Raw genomic sequence first — 14724 nt, 5'->3', positions numbered from 1 at the left:
GGCTGTGCGGTCGGTCTATTTCGACAAGTCATAAAAATGAACATATGCATGAACTGCACCCCCTGGCTCATAGCAGCGATTGTTCCGTCTCTAGGTGAGTTTACAGGTGCCTTCACTGCTATCAGTCCATCTACTACGGCTTGTTCGTCACAGCAAGTGGTAAATACAGTACCCAGTAGGCTTCTAATGTAGTGAGGCAATTCTTCTGTGCCTATGTCTTCAGGTATCCCCCTAAATTTTACGTTCTTGCCTCGATGTCTGTTTTCCATTGTGTCCAGGATTGCCAGTAGTATTTGGCCCTTTTGAAGTTCTGCAATTAGGAAAACTATATCCAAGCATTGAGTAAAAAGGCCCATAGTGTCTTCTTCAACTGCTTTAACTCGCCCTTCAGTGGTACTTGTACCATGGCGATATCTGCCACAAAGGTTTGTTTTATGTTGCGCAGAAGCTCTTTTATATATCAAGATAATCATTATCTTACTAAATAACACAACTGATATTCACTAACTTGTGTGATTTGGGGAGTCCATTATCTTCATCTAATGAGGGGTTGTGTAGGCCCCCTACATCTGAAATATCATCTAGGTCATCCACCATTTGGTCTCGCAAGGAGGCCAAAAGTGTGTTGCCACGTGCTTTTAGTGGGTGATCTCCAGTTGCTTTCATAAGCCTAAGCAACAAGTCACTTATATCTTGCGATCCTGATATTTTAGGGAGTCCCAAGCTTTTACACTTCTTCACCAGGTTTATGAGGCCCTGCACTTCAGATTTGGTAGGAGTATTCCACAATTCCACGATTAAATAGATAGCAGGCTGTCTTGGAGCATGACAGAGACACATCTGGTCAGTTCTGCCGTGAGCTCTTCATAATTGACACTTAAATTAACCTGGTTACACCCGTTGGCTTTCAAGTAGGAAGCAGGTCCTGTTACTTTTTGGTTTGTTTAGCTCAGTGGAGCTAAACACAAGAGGCAGCAATTGCCCAGATCACCTGCCTTGCAAAGACTTCTCATTGAGCTGCATTGGGAAGTCTGTGATTGGACAGCCACAGAAAGTTTGGCCTGGGGAAGAAGGGTTTACAAAGGCAGCAGACAATAGAACTGTTTTTAGATTATTATTATCGCCATTTAAATAGCGCCAACAGATTCCGTAGCGCTTTACAATATTATGAGCGAGGGGATTTAACTATAAATAGGACAATTACAAGAAAACTTACAGGGACGATAGGTTGAAGAGCTTACAGTCTGTAGGAGGTGGGGTATAAAACACATTAGGACAGGAAATAGCAATCAAATCAGGTGGGAGTGAAGCAGAGCTGGAGGAGAGAGTAGAGTTCTGCCCTTTAGGAGAGAGCAAGAGACAGGTATGTGAGGTAGAGGTTACTCTGGGAGGCCATAAGCTTTCCTAAAGAGATGGGTTTTAAGGCACTTCTTAAATGATTGAAGACTAGGGGAGAGTCTGTTGGTGGTAAGCAGGCTATTCCATAGGAAGGAGGCCGCCCGCGAGAAGTCCTGCAAGCGTGCGTTGGCCGTACGGGTGCGAGTAGCAGACAGGAGAAGGTCACGGGCAGAGGGAAGAGACCGAGAAGGGACATAGCTGTGGATCTGTGAAGAGATATGAGGGGCTAGAATTGTTCAGTGCTTTAAAGGTATGGGTTAGCACTTTGAATTGACTCCTAAAGGATACAGGAAGCCAATGTAAGGACCGACAGAGGGGTAAGGTGTGAGAGGACCGAAAGGAGAGGAAAATCAGTCTGGCGGCAGCATTCATTAGACTGTAGCTGGGCAATACGGTTTTTGGGAAGACCAATTAGGAGAGGGTTACAATAATCCATGCAGGCAATTACTAGAGCATGGACAAGCTCCTTGGTAGCATCTTGCGGATGTGGGCTATGTTTTTAAGATAGAATCTACAGGATTTGGCAACATACTGGATGTGAGGCACAAAGGTGAGGCCTGAATCAAGTATGACGCCAAAAACAGCGCACTTGCAAGGATGGACTGATGTGGATACCACTAACTTGAAGGGAGAGCGAAAGAGGAGGATCAGTGTTAGGAGGAGGAAAGACCAGGAGCTCAGTTTTAGAGAGATTGAGTTTCAGAAAGCTGGAGGACATCCTGTCAGAGATGGAAGAAAGGCAAGCAGTGACACGTTGCAGGACGGCAGGGGAGAGGTCCGGGGAGGAGAGATATATCCGGGTGTCATCAGCGTACAGGTGGTAGTGGAATCCAAAAGAGGTAATAAGTTTGCCAAGAGAGGCAGTATAAAGAGAAAATAGAAGGGGACCAAATACAGAGCCTTGGGGGACTCCAACCAAGACAGGACAAGGGAAGGAGGTATCATTAGAAAAGGAGACACCGAATGAGATATACCCAAATGAAAAAATGGATAATTAAACGCATGCAAGTTTTTATTTGTGGTATATCTACCAAACAATGGAAACACGTTTATAACCGTGATTTGTATTTGGGCAGTGCAGTGTCCCTTTAACTATGCCTTTCGTGTTGGGTTAGTCATATTCACATCCAAAAATTGGCCTTTTTGCTTTTAATTTTAAAGCCTGTTGTTAACTCCCCAAACCGCACAGCTTCGTGAATATACGCTGATCCAATTAAAGATATTCTTATATAATCACGATCTGCAGGCATACATTGTGAAGAGATCAAAGCTGATCTCTAGTGATGAGCAGATGAAGACAGTGCTTTGAAGGTGAGAGGGAAAGACTTGTATGCAAACCTTTCATGAGTGATAGATTAAAGGCAGACCGTCTCCATTTAAAGAAAAAGCAGAACCATTTATGAAATTCCCACGCACATCCTCATATACTCATAGATCATTTATCATAGTGTTGTGTTAATTAGAGGTAGACTGCAGCCCTTTCAATTATAGCAATTACAGCTGTAATACCACAGCATGATTACCCTCCATCTAAACCGTGCTCTCTCATAACTCCCAAGTGTCCCAATTTAGGAGGGACAGTCCCTATTTTGGGCTCAAATTCCTTTGTCCCTCTTTTCACATTGTATAACAGAGCTAAACAGCAATACTACTCACAGTAATGACCCTATAGGCACACAGAATGCTCCATCTCCTTGAAGTTGTCCGGATGCACTGTCCCTGTCCCCTTAGCATTGCAATGTAAAACACTGCCGTTTCAGAGAAATTGTAATGTTTACGTTTTAGGGATAAGATATCTACCAGACAGCCACTAGAGGCGCTTCCTGGACTTTCATAGAGTTTGACTCCATGAAACGACACTGGACGTCCTCACGCTTTGCATGCGGACGTCCAGCGTCTTCTAAGACCCTACTAGAATCAGACACAGGCTTTTTAACCCTTTTACTTGCTGTGGAAGGATTGGGGCGAGGATAAAGAGGGTGAGAGGACCACTTTAGTAGGAATACATTGTTGTATTCCGAACGCTAAGATTTTCCTTAAAATCACAACCAATGTGTTTAGAACAAGAACGATGTATCTCATTTACACAGACTGATTTCTAAACTACTGTTTAGTTGCATAAATTGTCCGTTTGAAATGTTGTGAGGTCTGCTGTCCAATTCTGCCTGTACTACAACTCCCAGCATGCTTGGTCTTGCATTTATCTTGGAACTGATTGGTGTGTTTTGTTTTGTTTTTTTTTTACCCAGAGAAAGGCATGGACATGGGATGAAAGTAAGATGCTGGTGATGAACGACCCTGTATACAGGTAGGTCATCATAATATTTTGACTCAAACCTGGACAGTTTTGTCCTCCTGCTCTTTGGCCAGCTTCAACAGAAAACAGCACTTTTATAAATTGACCTGGTTACATGCCCTGTCTGTCAATCAAACAACCAACCCTGTTACTTTCTGGCTGTTTAGCTCAACGAATCTAAACTCAAAAGACTGGCAAGTCCCTAGACCTCCTGCCTCTTAAAGACTTTTCATTGAACTGCATTGGGAAGTCTGCGATTGGACAGCCACAGAAAGTCTGGGCGGGGTTAGAAGGGGAGGGCTTGCAAAGGCTGCAGACAAGAAATATTCAGTTTTTGCAAGCTCAAGCTGTATTTAGAGATACTTTCAATGGAAATAATGCATAATTAAATTATTGATGTTTTCTTTGGGGATATATCTAATAAATAGTGATTTTTATTTTTACTTATTTAGACATTGGAGTGCCCCTTTAACAGAAGAAAACACTGGACTAAAATAAAAAAAAATAAAACATTCCAAAAAGATATTAAATAGAAAAAAAGTATTTTATCGTCTTGTTTGGGGTTTATCGGTTGCTAGAAATCTCAATGGGATTGTTAAAGCTGACCGGGTAAAACATTTGTTATATGAATCCATTTTTGGTTTATTGTGTGGATTTGGGAGCTGACACACAAATCACACACTAACAGTGCATCCATTTATTTTCTTTATGCCAGGTGTATTTTTTACACACACAAAAACATTTATTGAGATAAAAAGGCAGCCGGGGGATGAATTAAAGTTGATAGGAAGATGCTAGGCTAGAAAATGCTTTCGGTTGTGAATAAATGAATTGGTGAGACAGTGTGTCATTTTAAATGCATTAAGACAGATGAGCGTAATGGCTTAAAACCTAGAGTATAATACTTGCTCACTCACCCATGTACTCTGAATGAGCTGAAAAACACCAAGAAAGATTAAAAAAAAAAAAAAAAACATAAAATTAAATCACACATGGCTTTATCAGAAGTCAATGATTGTGAATTTAAACACTTCAAACACAGTATATATGCAGTATGTTTGGTTTGCACAGTGTACATTAATCATCCGAGGTGTCTGTTGATTGATTAGTCCTGTCGTATTCCCCAACGGAGCGCCGATTCCTTCCCATAGATTGTAAACTGAAAGCAGAGATCACATCTTTTTGATGAATGGCGCTCATGTATGTAAAGCAATCTGATTGGTTGGCATGATCTTCGCCATGGCAGCAGCTGGGAGCAGTTTGTATCAATCTGAAACAAATTAGCAGGAACATTCCATTGGTTTCCATAGTGATTGCTCCACGTTTCGATTAGCAACGTTGCATACATCTCCCCCAAAAGCAAATAATTCTCAGTCGATCAATAGGGTACCATGGCTTTAGAATTCTTGGTATCTAGTTTGCTAAACGTCTAATGGAACTCTTCTAACTCCCCCTAAACATTTTTTTAATAATAATAATTTAAAAAAATATATTTTTATGCTGCGGTATCACCTTTTCCATCTCCAAACATCTACACGCATTTGTCTAAGTCCTTTGATTATATAATTTGGCTTGTCATAAAACGCACAAACAACCCACTGCTTTAATATGGGTTAATATTAGAATTAAATTTGGAGACGGTGGTTGGTTTCTCCGGCAAGGAAACGGAGAGGTAAGAGAGCGCAGAGCTGAACATATGTGGCAGATCGCATCTGGTACAGGGAAGGTTTTAGAACAAAGTGATTTATTTGCAATTTCTTTCCTGGTTTGATTTTTCGCTCTGTGAAAGAACCTCGCACGCTGACCTCCACGTTCAGCTATATGTCTTACTAGGCTCTAGATGTGCTTTGGTTTTTAAATAGGCTGGGGAATAGAAGTAAAGTCTTTCTCTGTGGCCCCAGACATCTCTTAGAACTGTAGCACTCCCCTCGGACCCTCCTTATCACTAGGCCGGCATTGTGAGTGTTTAATACATTAGGCATTGGGGTATTCAGAGTCACGTATCTTTCTAAATGAAAAGCGGAGACAGCATAGCACATTGCTCGTCTGCGCTGAGTAAACAAGTCTCGCATAAAGAGAGACCGTAATGCTGCCAGTTCCTTCATAACTAATTTGAAATGTTGTAAACCAGGCAGAGATAATTATTTTCTGAAATTTGAGAGCACAAAACAGATTTATGTCTTGGAGAGACAATCCAAGTTGCAGTGGTTATGGTGCCACTAGCCCCTGACGCTGTCCCAGGGTAAGATGTCAACACAGTAATGAACAGTTGGCTATACTGCAGGCACTCGACAGAACCAGGAAAGTTTCGGTCTCCACTGATATGCTAAAGCGGACCTTTCGCTGAGTGTGTTCTGGCACTATAACCAATACAGAACTCTGTAGTGGTTTTGGTGTTTTTCAGTATTTCATTAAAAGTTAAGTTTAGACGCTATAACTTTGTATGTTTGCAAAAGTTATAGTTCAGTGTACTCTTCACCCACTATTAATGCTGAATGTTTATTCATTATGATTATAACGGCAATGAAAACTGTCCCTGGAGGATAAATGACATAGCTGGCCAAAAGGACACCAAAACTGTGTCTCTTACTGTTATATAAATATATATATATATATAATTTAACAGAACAGCTCGTAAGCTGTGTAAACTTAACTTTCCCTGTTAAATTGTAACTTTTACGTTGAGCTTCCCAGTAATAAACAAGGAAAGTATGGTGTAACGTAAAGCGATAAAGATATTTTGGCCGCCACTTGGAATGTTCCTTGAATATCTATAAATATAAAAAATGATATGTAAGAAAATTAAAAATAATGGTCGGGCATTTGCATTAAATCACTGGCTGGCTCCATTGGTATTCAGAGCCAGCATAATTTCACACAAATCCAAAATAATGTAATATCCCAGCGCCTGACGTTCGTTTCTCGATTCCCAGCTTGGCCAAGAGCTATAATGAATGTTTAATTCTCATGTTCCCGTTCCAAGTAGCATTGAATATTCATGGTGCACACGCCATTTGGTTCTGATTTACTAGGGGGTAATTGCCAAGACATTTATTCTAAATCGATAATGTTTCTTTCCCCCGTTAGAATATTCTACGTCTCTCACGACTCTCAAGACTTAAAAATCTTCAGTTATATCGCTCGAGACGGTTCCAGTAATACCTTCAAATGCAACGTATTTAAGTCGAAAAAGAAGGTAGGTCTAACGTTCTAGGTCTGTCACAAAAATAATCATTTTCTCGTTATTCCGAGTATTAAGAGTTCTGGGTTATGTTAGCATTCTTTTATATGGGTCAGCAGTTGAGATATATTTTTGGGTAATTCTATTAAACTCAATCTGCAATAAAGCACGTTATCATACGAGAGACTTGTAGAGATTGACCTTTGGACTCCCAGTGATTCGGGGACGGAGATCTTCAAGGTATGGTAGTGGTTGGATAAGTTAGGATACATGGGAAACTCCTCTTCTGATTCCTGCGCCAGTTGTAGAAAAATAGAACAATACACATATGGGGTTATTAGCAATCCATTTATTGGCACCGCACATCACATTATTGTGTATTTTTCAAAATGCTGTGAGATGAAGTTCTCGTAAAAAGATTGCTAATTACAACCGAGGTGTACTGCGTAACTTTTCTATGTTGGGCATGTCTGCACCAGATTTTGCAACACAGAGGCTATTTGTGACCTCAAAAACTCCTTAAGTCGTTATAAGGACATAAGTAGGTGTACACAAAGTGTATAGGAGAATATTAAATATAATACAAGCCACCACTAGTGTTATATGTGGAGCGCTAAAAATTTATGGACTTACCCCTATGGGTTAATATAATTTAACATGCAGAAGAAAACCATATCGCAGTACGTATATCTGTAGAAATAAAAACTGCAAATAGTGCAATAACGTAGTTTAACAATAGTGTGAATAAGTGGTCTTTATGGTCTCACTCACATGATGTAGAGCCCCTTAGGCTCAAATCACTAGGGATTGCGTGTACTTAAGTGACACTGGGACACTTAAGTGACATAGGGATCCATGACACCGTGCGTTCTATGTTCTATTTTAGTGGATGACCAGTCTGGTGGACAGATCGACGTCCCACCTTGAAAGGAGGCCGCCAGATAATTAATAATCACTCCTTTAATCTTTCAAACCTCATACCTTGTCACATAGTGAGAGAGCAAAAACAAGGGTTTGAAAAAAAAAAATGGCCGCGTTGAAACCTTTCTATGCACTGTAGCAATCTCATCCAAGGGCTACAGGCAGCCATATTTCACATTTCAGAATAGGTCATATGATGGAAGATAGAATGGGGACACTCTGTAGTATTTACATTTATACAGGTCCATACATAAAAAAAATAAAAGTCCAAGAGCTATTTGGAGAAACTGCATATTTTTTGTTATATACAATTGAGCAGAGCTTTTTTTTTCAGTTTCCATTTAAGAAGTCATTTAAAGACATCTCAGGCATAAAATTGCACAGTCTGTGCAATGGATGATTTTGCTGGCCGGGTCTGTCTAGAAAAGGACTTGATGCATTAGCTGTATGCTATAATAAACTCCCCTTATTATAGCTGACCAAACCTTTCTGCTTGCAGTACAAAAAGGTCACACAGCACTATGTAATTGAAATCAAAATCTCACCTGCCCATATGCTTTAAGCAAACACGTTCACGGTGGTTAGTCTCTCATGTGTCTGCCACTGCGACCGTTGTCAAGGTCTCTGGATAAATAGGGAAATTCTAGGAGTGAAACACCAAGTTTGGGTTGTCTCAATTTCATAGTTTGTCACTTTATCTCTTACCTCCTCTTATACATTTTACTTCCACCAAAAATAAATCCAAAGTTTGTTGTTAGTCTTTTGAAGCTTGCTTGTCAATGGATTTATGGATGGAGTTTTGTAATTATCCGTGCGCTTGCTATGAGTGCATAACTAGTATTTGTGTGCGATTTGCAGTAATGGCTAATTTGACCACAGGAATGAAACTTCAAAAGACAACATAACACTTCATCTATATAGTTGTTAGTTCTAAAAGTTGTTTAGTTAGTATTCAAAAAAACAAAACATGTTGGTACTCAGATTTCTTGAACCCTGGCCTCGAAGGTGTTCAGCGCTCTAAATAGTAATTGTTAATGCACAAGTTGCGTTGATGACTAGTGCATTGTACTGACCCCTTTTAATGATCTGTGTGCCAGTGCCCTCTATTCTCTGACCATTGCAAACTTTTTGTTAGGGCTTCTTGTCATTGCATCTCTCATTCACTTAATAGGTGAAGGACGTTTATTAAAAAACGGGCACTCTAGAAGAATTCTTAATTTTTTGTTTTTTGCCCCCTCCCCCTAGAGCCAAGCCATGCAAATAGTGCGGACTGTCGGGCAGGCTTTCGAAGTATGTCACAAAATGAGCCTACAGCATGCCCAGCAGAATGCGGATGGAGCCAGTGACAAGTCTCTAGAAGAACAACCGATAGAAGGTAAAGTGAACATTACTGGTCCTCGCGAGAAGTCCTCGCGAGAAGCTCCGTACCCACCAACAAAAAAATAAAACTTTGCATGATAACACTGTCAGAGACTGTGAACAATGAAATGACAAAAACAAAATTCTGTTTTATTTAAGTCCCATTAATATTTCCTAGCCATGCGTGTAATCCATAAATTTATATGCAAATGGATGACCTCCCATTGTTCGCAAGAAATTGCTCACATCAACACTTTCCAGAATTGCAGCAGGAAAACGGTTAACCACAGATGTGCATGTATTCCGCTGTAGATATAGATATCCTGGCAGGCTCCCTAATATTTTATGAGATGTTTGATACATTCTCCATTTGAATGCAAATAAGATGTAAATTTAGCTGAAGGCTAATTGGTATTCACAGCAGAGAAGTATTTTACTAATCTCTTCCCTCCCCAACCCCCGCTTTTTCCTATTTGTTTTTCCTTTATTAGAGCAACAGTTGACAGGAGAGACGAACAAAGATCCAGAAGAGGCCGACGCCAGTCTCCAGAGAGTCGTTGTCCACGAGAAGGAGAGCTGTGATCAACTCTCAACTGTGTCGGAGTTAGAAATTGTCAAGTGCGTGCAAGGGCTGGATGACCAGACCATCGAGGTGAGGATAAGTAATGGGACAGCACAGTTGGTGTTTAAACCTGACCAGTCTACTGCTGATCATCTAAGTTACTGCAGCAGGTATTGTGCTGATGGTGGTAGTCGTGCAATCTCCTAAAAGTTCCATCAGCGTGTAAGCAGCTTGTTGTGGTGTTGGTTTGTCCAACAAACTATTTTGGCACATATGCCATTTTATCCGTGATAAAACGCAGGATCCTCTTCCATCCCCAGCAGTCACTCACTGCATTCTATGAAGAGGAACCCTGTTCTTTTTAAGAATGGGTGGATGGAACCACAACTTATTTCTTAAACAGTTACTTGAATAAACATGTCTACAGCATGGAGACATTTTTCCACTTCCATCGGCCAGACTGCTGCTGCTTGATTGGATGAGACGGATAAGAGACAGTAGGTATTGTAACAACAAATTAGAAAACAGTCGCTGTGGTCAATGGAAGAAGTGATCATACTTCCAAAAGGATGGCTAGAAATGTTAGCTAAAAAAAAAGACCTATACAATTCCAAATTGATCATTCTTATAGCGGTAAAAATGAGGGGCAAAAAGTTGAAAAATATATATTTTTCTACTTAAATGAACGCACCAGAACCAGTTGTTATGCTGCCAGGAGTGTGCTGGTGCCATCCCAAGTTTAAGTACACCTTCTATTATGTGGTATTTTGTTTTTTGTTGGTTTTTATTTGCACATATACATATGGGTTTGCAAATGGGCTCTCACAAGTATCTCCCATTAGCCCTGCTGAGCTTAACTTTCCTCAATGCTGGGCTTAGCTCACCGCTGAAGCATCCGTGCGTCAAATGAGGTGGTGCCTGGCAGCCAAACACAATGAAGGTGCCAGTGCTGGTGCAAGGCAGTAGTTATGGTGCTTGAATTGTTCCTAAAAATGGATATTTAAAACCCGAGTTGAGTAAAGCAATGAAAATTATATTTTTTGTGTACTGCAATTCAGGTATACCAAAAATATACATTTAACACAATTGGATTTTGTTAATTTATTTGTTCAGCTCAAATCGCAAAAAAAGTATGTGGAGTTGGATTTAGATCTTCAGTATGCCTTATTTTGCCATATTTCTTGGGAGGGTCTAACCTATTTGCATAGGTAATCAGAAATACACTTGTCAAGTACAGTATATGTGTGTGGGACAGATATCGATGGACACAATCAAAATCCTGCTTTTGTATTTGTAAGGAACCAGGTGGCATTTTTGGGAGTGACAATTCCCTGTTGGTTAAGGCAGTATGTCGTAGGTCAACCTTGTGCTGCCCAAACTGCTCTGATGTGTTGAAGCATGGACTCCAGAAGACCTCTGAACAGGTCTTGTGGTATCTGCAAGTTGCAAAGTAGGGCCTCCCTGGATCAGATTTGTTGTTCCACCACATCCCACAGATACAAGTTGGATTCAGATCTGAGGAATTTGGAGGCCAATGCAACACCTTGAACTCTTTGTCATGTTCCTTAACCCCTTAAGGACACATGACATGTGTGACATGTCATGATTCCTTTTTATTCCAGAAGTTTGGTCCTTAGGGGGTTAAACCACTCAAAGCCACTCAGATCTTTACACTCACCCATTTTTCCAGCTTCCAACACATGAAATTCAAGAACTGACTGTTCACTTGCTGCCTAATATATCCCACCCCTTAACAGGCTCCAATGTAACAATATAATAAATGTTATTCACCTATCTGTGGTTTTAAAGGAACACTATAGGGTCATGAACACCAACATGTATTCCTGACTCTATAGTGTAAAAAACACCATCTAACCTCCCTAAATATAGTAAAATCTTATTTTTATTCAGATCTGCTGCTGCTGGCTCTGCCCCTGATCTGCCTGCTTGGCTGACATAATCAGAAGTGATCTGAGCCGATCATACTGCATTCACATAGGAAAGCATTGGCGTGGCTGAGCTTGTCAAGGAGGCAGATCAGGGGCACAAGCCAAACACAGGCCTGGCCAATCAGCATCTCCTCATAGAGATGCATTGAATCAATGCGGAAAGTTCAGTGTCTCCATGCAGAGGGTGGAGACACTGAATGTCAGTCACACTGTGCAGCACTGCCCCAGGAAGCACCTCTAGGAGCCATCTGAGGAATGGCCAGTGAAGTTATCACTAGGCTGTAATGTAAACACTGCATTTTGTCTGATGGGAATGATTCTACTCACCAGAACAAGTACAAAAAGCAGTAGTTGTTATGGAAAATATAGTGTCCCTTTAATGTTGTGGCAGATCAGCGTATGTACAATACAGGGCATTGCCCTAGAAAGAAGCTCGTGGGTGTGTCCAGAACACTATTTCCTTCCTCCTTGCTAGAAGGTAGTCAATGAACCCGGAGCCAAAAAAGTATCTCTTATCATGATGAAGAATTAGCAAACCTAAGGAAACTGACCTTATGAATAGATAGAGAAAAAACAGAATAAGGGACAGCGCTAACAAGCCACAGAGGATATGAAGAGAGTATAGGCAGCACACCTATAAGTAGAGGGGTCCCCTCTTATCCCCTCAAAAATAGATATGGTAAGAGAAATAGCAAGAAAGAAAGGGTGCGCCTTCAAAAATAGTATTAAGTAATAATTTTAGAACAGTATATACAGCATATATAATGTAAAATATAATAATAAATAAATAAATAATAGTCCAGATGACTTGGCACTGATCCATACAGGGTTATCCGCCAGCAATGAAAAAAGTTCTTATTGAGCCAACTTATAGAGTAGATGGTTGCAAGTGGAAGCTTGTGGTCCGGTGAAATGTATGGATAGGAAACAGAAGAAAGAGAACTCCAATGGTACAGTATAAAATAAAATAAAAAAAAGATTTTTTGAACTTTTGAACTACTCACAATATATAGAGCTAAAATATTGGGAACATGAAAAGCCCTGCACTCCTGGAGATCAGAGAAAAACCTTGTATATCCTGCATATCCCTGAGTGGGGATTGTTCCACTTCACATTATCCAAACCAGAGCTGGATTTAGCTCTATATATTGTGAGTAGTTCAAAATTATTTCTAAGAAAAATATTTTTTTTTATATACATACTGTACCATTGGAGTTCTCTTTCTTCTGTTTCCTATCCATATATTTCACCGGACCACAAGCTTCCACTTGCGACCATCTACTTCATAAGTTTGCTCAATAGCAACTTTTTCCATTGCCAATTCTTTGGGCATTATTGTAACATAAAGGCAACAAGATGGTTTTGTCATTACATTTTTTAGAAAAAGCTATGACGTCACCTTTAGTTTCCCTTTTGAGGTCACAGGGTCACTCTCTGCTATCCACGGTGCGTTACATTCTGGAATTGCTTGCATTATTCAGCCATTTTCCCACAGTGCTTTGCTCCAACCTGGTGACATTACCCATTGCCCAGCCATTCATAGAGACTCGCCACACTCCCAGGATGCTTCTAATATGCTGGAGGTCCATTATATTGTTCAGCAATTCAAAGCAGGCATTACGTTACCACATTCCTAGAAAGCTTTTCTTTCAGTGTTGGCTTCCCTTGGCAATCCCTTATTTGCTTATAAACAATGTAGGCCATAGTTACTAGTTGGTTTTATTAACTTCCTGTGTATACTGTTCAGCTGGCACATACAAATCAGGCTAGCCACCCAAAATAACGTTTTTATTTATTAACCCCTTAAGGGTCTTGGTCCTGAGATGCGAGTGGTTTGTGACTTTTTTGGCACTTTTGGCATGCGTTAATTCTACCCCAATTTCACCCATACATATTGTATAATCATTCTTAAAGGAGAAATAGAGTTTGATACCTTCTATGTATACAAAACAATGTTTTTTTTTTTTTTTTGTTTTTTTTTTTCTTTCTCCCCTCCCCCTCTTTCGACCCCTTATCTCTCTCCTCAAGGAAAGGAAGCAGAGTAAAAGTAAATACTTTAGAGAGTAGTAGGAGGAGAGGGATGATGAGTGTTGAGAAGAGAGAGGAAAAGGGAAATGAAAAGTCTCAGGTGGGCTCCTCCAAACCCGAGAAACAGCCTCCCCTGCTGTAACCTGGAAAAGGTTATTAGTGGATAGTAAGATCCACTTAGAAAAGTGTTTTTTGACTCTTTTTAGAGTCTTGGAATGAGTGGAAATATACTCCAAGTGTTGAAGATACTTGTAGATATTTTAGTTATGTATTGTAATGTCAAGTGTTTGTATTGTTCACGAGAGCTCAGTAGGTTAATTAAAACAAAAAAAACTTTGGAAAATGGTTAAAATAATCACATTAAATATTCAAGGTTTAAATATCCCCCAAAAAAGACAAGCTTTCCAAGATTACTTAAAAAAAGAACAGGTTCAAATTGCTATGATCCAAGAGACACATTGGCGTAAACAGGATGAAAAACGATGGAATAGCAGGTCCTTCCCCTTAAAAATCTGTTCCTCTAGAGAGGAGGGAAAAAAAGGAGGAGTAGCAATATTCTTTGCAAAAGATCTAAAAATAAATATAAAATATATGGAAACAGACCTGGAGGGGAGATATATTATTTTAGTAGTCACAATAGAAGATGAACTTTTCACCCTAATCAATGTATACTTGCCTAATAAAAATCCCGTATGCCTATTGAGAAAAATAATAAATAAGGTTGAGAAAGTAGCAGTGGGAATAAAGATATATGCAGGAGATTTTAATAGTATACAAGATCCATTATTGGATAAGTTCTCTGAAAAAAATAATAATAATTGGGATAAACAAGTATTAAAAAACGCAAGGAACTTTAGTAATTTGATAAAAAGAGAAGGTTTATTTGATATATGGAGACTCAATAATCCCGCAGTAAAAGAGTTTACCGTATATACTCGAGTATAAGCCGAGTTTTTCAGCCCATTTTTTGGGCTGAAAAACCCCAACTCGGCTTATACTCGAGTCAAGGTCTGTATTATGGCAATTTGCA

General features: G+C 39.9%; 1 protein-coding gene across 1 annotated transcript in view; it reads left to right on the top strand.

Annotated features, from left to right (window-relative positions):
• Positions 1 to 14724, top strand: part of LOC134573224 (carboxyl-terminal PDZ ligand of neuronal nitric oxide synthase protein-like) — a 171485-nt gene that overhangs the window by 120566 nt on the left and 36195 nt on the right. The window contains exons 4-7 of the mRNA XM_063432820.1: positions 3648 to 3706; positions 6782 to 6890; positions 9042 to 9171; positions 9647 to 9807. Coding sequence (XP_063288890.1) covers positions 3648 to 3706; positions 6782 to 6890; positions 9042 to 9171; positions 9647 to 9807 — 459 coding nt within the window. The remainder of the gene's footprint in view (positions 1 to 3647; positions 3707 to 6781; positions 6891 to 9041; positions 9172 to 9646; positions 9808 to 14724) is intronic.

Source organism: Pelobates fuscus, chromosome 9 (assembly GCF_036172605.1).
Source record: "Pelobates fuscus isolate aPelFus1 chromosome 9, aPelFus1.pri, whole genome shotgun sequence".
Taxonomy (NCBI): domain Eukaryota; kingdom Metazoa; phylum Chordata; class Amphibia; order Anura; family Pelobatidae; genus Pelobates; species Pelobates fuscus.
Note: the sequence above shows the minus strand (reverse complement) of the source record. Positions and strands in the feature narration are given on the sequence as shown.